Below are 8,787 nucleotides of genomic sequence, written 5' to 3' on the forward strand. Positions count from 1 at the left end.
GTTACTCAAGTATAAAAATAGTCTCCTTGACTATGCATCTTCAAGGCGTGACTAGTCTTACTTTATTTTAGTGTCATGTTTTTTTCCTCTTATTTTCTTGTCAAATGCAACATTTACTTGATATCTTGACGACACAGGGAATGTCAGTTATTGATATTGACTCATGACTTCTACTTAGCATTACGGCATTAAAAAAAAAATGACCTTTTTTGGTCCCAAATGTTACAAGGAGTTTCTTTGTTTTTTTTGGGTGGGGGGTGTGTAGAATCTCCATGAGGTGTCTTGAAGGAGTGAGCAGTTTTACTATGCTTGAGCTTTGTGTCGCAATTGTTAACTTCTAAGTTTGAAATGTTAAAATTCCAATTACAGTCCTTTTGTGCGGCAAATAATCTCTTTTTCACGATGCGGCCTGGGACACACGAATTTATTTATTTATTTGGGAAATGAAATCAACTTGGAATTTGTTTTGGTCACGTGACAGTGAGTGAGTAGACTGTTTCTGGCGTGCCCCCCCCCCCCGCCCCCTCCCCTGCCCCCTCTTCCTCCTTGGGCCTCTCCATCCAGTAGTTTGCAGTCTGAATGTAGAGTGCAGTGACGCGCTGGTCTTGTAGAGGGCGCTCGAACACAATCTAAAAACCCAGCCAAATTATAGCAACATCCAGCCTGGCAAAGTGCAACCAAGTGGCAAGCATGCGTCAGCTGTTTACCGTATAGATGGGATTTGGCTGCCCCCCCCAACCCCCCGACCCCAGGCTGTCGTAGTGGGCCACGAGGTGAAGAAATAGGCATCCTCGCACAGCCCCCTCGTCCCCAAAGGCTCACCAACAACCCCTTACGCACCCCCTTCTTCAACATGCAGACGTTTGCTGGACGCAATGACTTCCACATGTTGGGCTGAAAGAACACTGTCCTTGTTCTGCAAACAAAAGCGCACCACCGCAAAATGGCCGAGCGTCGAATATATTTAATGTGGGATTTTACACGAAGTGGTGTATTTATTTAACTTTTTTTTTTTTGCACTCTTAATATAACTCAATGAAAATTGCATGGTAAGTTTGGAAACTTTGTGTGACTAAGATCAAGAGTGCAGAAAGGAAAAAAAAAAAGATTGACGACGTGTTCAAAGTTGCCTTGCAGCATGTACTCGCTGGTCACTTTATTAAGTACACCTGCACCGTCTGAGCCAGGCGTTGTCCTGTTTCGGGTCACGGGTGAGCTACATCCTTTAGCGGCTGTCTTTGAGTGACAGGTGGGGTCTACTCAGTCAGCCACTTGCCCATTCGCACACAATTTAATCCTCAATCAATCTAATATGAATATTTTGGGAATGCCACTGATATAGGTTGTGCTGCTAACAGTGTACCGAATAAAGTGACCTTTGAAGGTAGGCATATTTCATGAAATGCATAACCTGATTTAAATTTAATTCCATATGGGAATAGTTGCAATGTATTTATTCCCGAGGTGTTGAATACAGTGGATAGTAAAGTACAGAAGTATTCAAAGTTGGTAACAAATACTTCAAAATCTGCGACTGACTGTCCACGAGAGGTCTCTGCTTCGGGTTGGGGCCGGGCGTCTGGCATTTTTGCCTAAAATCAGACTTTCAATATTTTAATTGTGGGGGGAGTCAATACAAATCTTTAAAATGTTATTTATATGAAAAGTGTTTCATTGTTCACGCTACCTCCTTTTTCTTTTGGCAAAAATTCGAGATATGACGTGGTTAGCCGACAGGCGTGACGTCACGGCCACCAAGGGCAGACCTTTTTCGCGTGAGCTGTCCGGCGTTCTGAAACGTAAATAATTGCTCGCTCACGTGATGTCCCATAAATACACAATACATAATTTCATTGCCCTTAATTGGAAACTCCATTGACCGCAGCCCACATTTCTCCACGTCAGACTCCACCTCCAAGCGGCCGTTTTTTTAAACCGAAACAAGGTTTCTGGCCCGTAAAAAAAAAAAAAATAAACAGCCTATTGCTAAATAATCGACGCCGATAGCTTGAAGACATTCCCGAACCAACCTCCAGAGCAAATTTGTGCTAAGTTGCCATTCTTCTTCGTGACATAACCCCTGGGAACTTGAAATTGCACCGATTTCCCGATGGAGTTCGTCACGCGCAGCACTGCCGCCGATTAGACGTCACCCGGCCGCGATCAATTGAGGCGCGTTTGCGTCCCTCCTCGCCCTCCCCTTTCGTCCTCGTCAAACGGCAGCTGCACTTGCGATTCAAAGGACCCTCATATTTAATTGTCTTTTGTCATGCGTAATTGGCCACTTTTTCAATGGCGCACGGGGGGCTTCAGTGGAGCACCTCAATGGACATTTGATTTCTTTTTGGACAGGTAAATGTTTTCTCGGGGGTGGGGAAATAAATGCTCATATGATGATGATGAGGGTGATAGTCAACATTAAAAAAAAAAAGTCAGCTACTATCTCTAGAGTGGTCCCAAACCTCCCACCCTTTCTCCAGCACCTGCAAGGCAACACTAATTCACTTAATAGGAACTTTAGTATATATTCATTAGGTACCCCTCCCCTATCACCCAATAATAATATATGATCGTATGCAGAATGTGAAAGGAGGTGTGGCGGGGGGAGGGGGGGGGTCATTTACCCCGCGCTGAATGGGAACCCCAAAAAGTTCACCTGCTTCCCCTCTCAATTAGGAATGTATCCCAATCTCTGAGAGAAACGAGTTAAATTAGGCATCAGCTAATTTTTAAGCACCCCTCAAGGCCGCCACCCCCTCCCCACACCTTCCCCTAATCCTCTTCCCATTCGTACCCCCAAGTTGAAAGGTTCAAATGGGCCCTAATGAAACAGTGACTAAAACTCGCCTTGTGTGGGTCTCTGTGTGGAACCATGTCGATATCCTCCACCCCTCACTCACCCTCCCGCCCTCAAAAGCCGTGTGAGCACGTAGCCCCACCACATCAGGGGGTCTCCCCTTTGGGACAATCTAACCTGTCAAAGCCTTTGGCCACTTCTATATATCCTGTCCCTCGGTTGCGCTGCCCCAAATGGCAGGATACAATCAAGCGACGTGGGACCCCAAACGCAATTAAACTTGCTTTTTAAGAACTGCCGGGAGGGGGGGAAAGGTAGAAGAAAAAAAACGTATTTTTTTTTTTTTGGTTTTGTTTTTTTGAAAAGGGACCTTTATTCAATCGTTTGTGAACTCCATTTGGAATTAAGGGATTATACCATGTATAGTGCACTCTGATAAATAATATGTTGAAATGACTCATGGGAGCTGTGCAAAAAATTTAGATATTGAAGTAAAAAAAAAAGTACATTAACCCTCTAAATTATAATTTCAGAAGGCTATTATCAATTTCGCAGAGGATAAAGAATATATGCCGAGAGTGTTATTGCGTTGTAACTGAGATTTATTTTTCCCACAATGATATGCCATCACATAACACGCAATCATATGTAGGGCATATGTTTTATATCAGTAAAGACAAATGCATTCAAATGTAAAAAAAAAAGACAGAAAAAAAATGAACAAACGTGACAAAATAAATATTTTAAAAATAAACATTTAAATAATTGTATAAATGCATTTAATATGACTAAAGCCCTGACATCCATTTCAATATGATAAATTTGTATGTATTGTAGAAATATGAAAGCAAATTTAACATCAGTAGTTTTGGAGGGTGTAGGAGTTGCATTTAAACATGTTTAAGATGACCAAAAATGGAATGAATGAATCGATTCAATCGATGGTGCAACGGCAATTATGGGTGAAATAAGTGACATATCCAAAGTATATTGTTTTATTGCAATAAATACACACGATATACACATAGCTTGCAAACACATGTTGCTTACGGGTTCCACACACAGGTTGTCCTATATGCCGTTTTAGATTTTGCTTCTAAGGGTTTATCATCAACACACAAACACACACACACGCTCACAGTGAAGAGGTCAAAGCGGAAGACTTCCCGGCCGCGTAGGACGGGTTACGGGTTCTCAAACTTTTTGGGTCCAGTCGCCCCCTGACTGGAACTATGTTGAATTGAATTGAGGAGCTTCGGTTTGACAAAAGTAGTGCTTTGGCACCATGTCGTGGGATCACAGTGCAGAGAAAGTGAGTTGAGGCATTTCATTTGGACTAAAGGAGTGCTCTGCTGCCCTTTTGGGGCATTTTAGTGCCAAGTAAGGGAGTTGAGGAGTTTCATTTGCACAAAAGTAGTGCTTTACAGCTGTCTTGTGGTTTCTATAAGCTCTTACAAACCTTATTTTCCGCCAACACTATCATTGCAAGTTAGTCGCCAAGCTTTGCCTTGCGGACAACCAGTTTGAGAACACTGTTTTACGAAATCGAGTTCATTTCTGTCAAAACGTGCATTCACATTATCAATAAAGTTTTCCTCTTCAACAGTTTTCATGCATTTGTTTTAGGCTCCAAGAGGTCACTTGGTCCAAAGCCTCGGCAGTCACATGATGAGCACCCCGTCCTTCTCCTCTGAGGTCGAGGCGGGAGAGAGGGACTCCTCATCTTCCGAGCGAGCGAAGTGCACGCCCGAGCACTTGCACGTGCCGCCGCTGCCGCCACCGCCAGGCGCGTGGGAACTCCTCTGTGCCGCCTTGCCCTCCTTCTTGTGTTTGACACGGCGGTTCTGGAACCAGATCTTCACCTGTTTCTCGGACAGGCTGAGGTAGGTGGCGATCTCGATGCGGCGCAGGCGGGACAGGTACATGTTGCTGGAGAACTCGCGCTCCAGCTCCAGCAGCTGCGTGCTGGTGAAGGCCGTGCGCATGCGCTTGCCATTCTGGATGTGGCTGCCCTCTGAGGCGCCTGTTGGCGGAAAAAAGTTGCAAGTTTAGGCCAATGGGGAGGCACAGTTTGCACTTTGCTTTCTCCGTAGATTTTTTTTTTTTTTTTTTTTTTTTTTACAAAAAAACCTTACTTCACAATGTGTCAATTTCACCCACAACAGGTGGGTTAAGCGGGTCATTTTGACCCTTTTCCAATATTGTCAGGGATCGGGCGTAGGGGAACAAATCCCCCAAGCCATTATATTATTTTAAGTCAATTAGCCACTCAAATCAGGATTTGTAGTTGATGACAATCATTCAGCCTTACATTCGTTTGAGCCAACGGCATCACAAGTGGATCTCGTGGCCCAAATTGATCCATTATCATGTGATCAAGACAGAAATTGTAGTGGCTTTAGCATGGAAGCAATTATTCGTATTGCTTTAAATAGGCTGGCCGCAAGGAGGAAATAATATGATGTCAACTATGTTTATTGGCATTATACTGTATTCATTTGTGATGCTTTTTGGATAATGGCTCAAACTGACCAAATCAATGTTGAAGGGGTCAATTTGACCCCCTGTGATTTTTTTTAAAAAGTCATAATGGTAGTGGATTAAGTGATCGTATTTATTGGAATGAGTTCTATTTCGGACACTTTTGCATCACGGGTCAGATTGACCTAGAGACATTGTTGCATGTTCCTGAGAAACTAACGATCACAGAGGCACTCAAGAAATGATTTTGAAAATGTAAACAAGCACTAGGAGGGCATGCCAAGCGTTGACATGAAATTGGGCGGACGTGTTCATTAGAACAGGACACACGAAAAAGCCGCACTGACCCATCACTGTTTTTATCTTAGCAAAGAAACAAACAGAAGAGGAGGGCTGTCCATAAATTAATGATTGAAAACACAGACGCCCTATCATAATGATTCCCCCCCCCCCCCTCTTAGATGGTGTTGAGTTGTTTATTCGTTTTAAATGACATTTTTTTGTTGGCACCTTTTCTTGTTTTGTTTCCAAATGTTCAGAACTTAGGTCAACCATGTTGTTTTAAATATTATCGAGGAAAAAAACAAAACAATTCAGATTGGACTGAATCCAGAAAGCAACATTGAGCCACAAAAAACAGACCTGGGACTCGTATTAGGCCCCCAACCCACAATTTGGGAACCATTGCTTCAGTCGCACATTTGGGAAATCTTTTTTTTTCTTTTTTTTTTTTTTTCTTAAATAAAGCTGGGTCCCGATGAGTTCTTTCAACTGTTTCGGCGGACCACAGAAACAAACACAACGAGGTGGTTAAAATGTATTTCGCCCCACAGTATGATTGCCCAAGTCATTTTTAGATTACTCAATAAAAAATAGCAATGTGCTTGCTAATTTTTTTTTTGTTTTTTGCATTTTGTATGTGTAGAATGTAAGTGATCCAGGTTGTGGTAATCAAGGAAACTGCATTTCTTGTTTCTTCGCTTTCAAAAAAATGACTCAGGCAATTATGCCTTCAGGTTAATGATGGGCAGGTTATGTTTGGATAGAGGATCCACAACATAAATTCATGATTAGAAATGCCTGATTGATGATTGATTATGAGTTATAAACATCCGTAATGTTACATTGTTGCGTTTTATTGATTTTGGGGGGGGGCACTGAAATCAACTGCGTTGTTTTTAAATATCGATTAGGTTGATTCAATCATACAACCTGAACCAATTGACTCACCCACATAGACTCACTTTTTATTTTAAGTTGAGGGGGAAAAAAACGGTGGTTCAATAAAACAGTTACTACTCCGTAATTTTAGTGTCTTTTTTTTCTTTTAAAAAAAATCGGCTCTGCTGTAGCAGAACAGATTTATCATATCTTAAACATTTTCCTTGGACCCATTTTGGGCCCGCGATCCACAGTTTAAACCGTCCATAGCAAATTCATGCACGAATTTGTGAATGTATAATATGGTATAAGTTCTAATAGATTAAAAAATATTTAAAAAAAACTCCCCGCCATGGAGCATGTAGAAGGAACAAAATGAGAGTCTTTACCCATGGAGATGCAGTGGTACCTCCGCGGATCGCTGAAAACGGACGCCGCGCAAACAGGTGCATGTCCCGGATGTGCCAGCGCGGCCGACTGGTGCTGGTGGTGGGCGAACCTGTGGCAGTACTGCGCCGCCTCCGCGCCCGCCGCGAAGTGGCCCTTGAGGCTTGGCGCGCCGCTCCTCGACGCGTGGTGCAGCTGAGTGGTGACGCACAGCGGGCACACGCAGAACGCGCCGCTCTTCCTGGACGGGCACGCCGGCACCACGCCCGGCGTGTGCACGCTGATGGGCAGCAGGAAGTCGTGCGCAGCCGCCGCCGCCGCCGCCGCCGCCGTCACCGTCGCCGGGTGTTCGGCCGGACGGGCGTCTTTGACGATGAGCGAATCCACGTAGAAAGATTTGGACATGGTTGGAGAGTTAGCACGCTCGTCTGTTGCATGTGATGCCCCTCGGGAGCTCGCAAAGGTGCTTATGTTTGATGGCGCAACAAAAGGGAGCACGAAGAGGGTGGGTGGTGTGGGTGGGCCCCGGCCAAAGCGTCACCCACCACCATCGCTGCGCACATAACATAACAGCTCCTCATTAGCCCCCCTAGCCAAACATCACAACTTGCACTTTTTACTCTCGCAGTCTGTGGGTATCAAATGGCCTACATCAGCGTGTTATTTACTCCCTTGAATAAAAAAAATGGAGTCAATTCAAAACATGTTTTTCAGTGTAGGGCGTTATTTGAAACTTGAACAGTGCAGAAAATGAACAAACATAATTGATATATTTTGGGTCAACAGAAAGATGATCAGTTTGCGTTCATGAAAGTAGAGAATGTTTACTGTTGAAAAGCTGAAATTCAAAGGATTTGGACAATAAAAAAGGGATCCACCTGATAAAGCATTTTTATTTTGTACTTTAAAATAAAGTCGCCTAATCTACATATTTTCCTATTTATAGGTCACAACAGACAAGAGTAGAGTAACACTGCTGGAACTGTCAACACAAATACTTAAGAAGTAAGTGACTGTCACTGTGTTTGTGGAAAAGGAAAAGCTTATGGTCCAAAGAATACCACATCATATACTGAACAAAATGATAAATGCAGCACGTTAATTTTTGTTCCTCTGGACTTTTTCGACCTACACCAAAGACCTTTCTCTTCTATATTGTTCACAAATTTGTCTGAATGTGTCAGTGGCTACTTCTTTGCCGAGATAATACAGCAACGTGACAGGTGTTGAAGATCTATTGCACAGGTGTTAAGTCGTATTCCCTTATAGTCCCGCAAGCAATTGAACCAAGCCCTCTAAACTTCTATAATGTGGTATATTCCTGCAAATGCGATTGGCGGAATTGCTGTAACCTTCTAATCAGACTTTATTTGTTGTGTGCATAATTTGGTCACGACCAGTAATGCCGGCTTTGTGGCGCTGCGCCCGGCTCGTCTGCGTGGGGCTATTGGACGGCGATTAGGATTCAATTAGAAAGTGTTTATAAAGGTGGGCCGGCACTGGGGGTAAACAGGCAGTTATTCCAGAAATGCGTTAATCCCTCATCTTGTGACGATAATTAGCGGGTTTGATCCCACCCCCACCCTGCACCCTTTGCAGCAGGCGGCCGGCCGGGTGGGTCACTGATGGCTTTAGCTTCTGCTTTCATCTGCCAAGTAGCCCCTCGGACCCTCGGAATGTCTCGGTGGGTCTGTGCTTCTGATCCAGCAACACTTTTACCAAAGACCTCTTGGAATCAGTGGTCTTTTATTTTTCTTAACGTATTTTAATTCCTCTCTTGAACAGTGGCCCAGTATTTTTTCAAAATAAAGCTTCTTTAAGATTCTGAGATAAATAAAACGGAAGTAATGTAAATTCCTTAATCTTTCTGTGTGGCCCGGTATCAAAACGACCCACAGACCGGTACCGGTCCACGGCCCGGGTGTTGGGACCACTGGCCTATCGTATTGGGACCCATGAAA

At 43.7% G+C, this 8,787-nt stretch overlaps 1 protein-coding gene across 1 annotated transcript; it reads right to left on the bottom strand.

Annotated features, from left to right (window-relative positions):
• Positions 1 to 3,778: 3,778 nt before the first annotated feature.
• gsx2 (GS homeobox 2) lies at positions 3,779 to 7,267 on the bottom strand. The gene is made up of 2 exons (XM_086115767.1): positions 6,829 to 7,267; positions 3,779 to 4,820 (listed from the first exon to the last, which is right to left on the bottom strand). Exons 1-2 carry the CDS (start codon positions 7,229 to 7,231, stop codon positions 4,459 to 4,461), a joined length of 765 nt encoding a protein of 254 aa, XP_085971893.1. The 5' UTR covers positions 7,232 to 7,267; the 3' UTR covers positions 3,779 to 4,458.
• Between the last annotated feature and the right edge of the window lie 1,520 nt (positions 7,268 to 8,787).

This window comes from Hippocampus guttulatus, chromosome 7 (assembly GCF_054856545.1).
Source record: "Hippocampus guttulatus isolate MCC_2025c chromosome 7, RoL_Hgut_1.0, whole genome shotgun sequence".
In the NCBI taxonomy this organism is placed as follows: domain Eukaryota; kingdom Metazoa; phylum Chordata; class Actinopteri; order Syngnathiformes; family Syngnathidae; genus Hippocampus; species Hippocampus guttulatus.

What these genes read in the sequence shown, in the direction of transcription:
- gsx2 (XM_086115767.1), bottom strand. Translation starts at nt 7,231, where the DNA reads ATGTCCAAATCTTTCTACGTGGATTCGCTCATCGTCAAAGACGCCCGT. An exon ending in GTACCACTGCATCTCCATGG is followed by an intron (nt 4,821 to 6,828) that starts GTAAAGACTCTC and finishes TTCCGCCAACAG; the next exon opens with GCGCCTCAGAGGGCAGCCAC.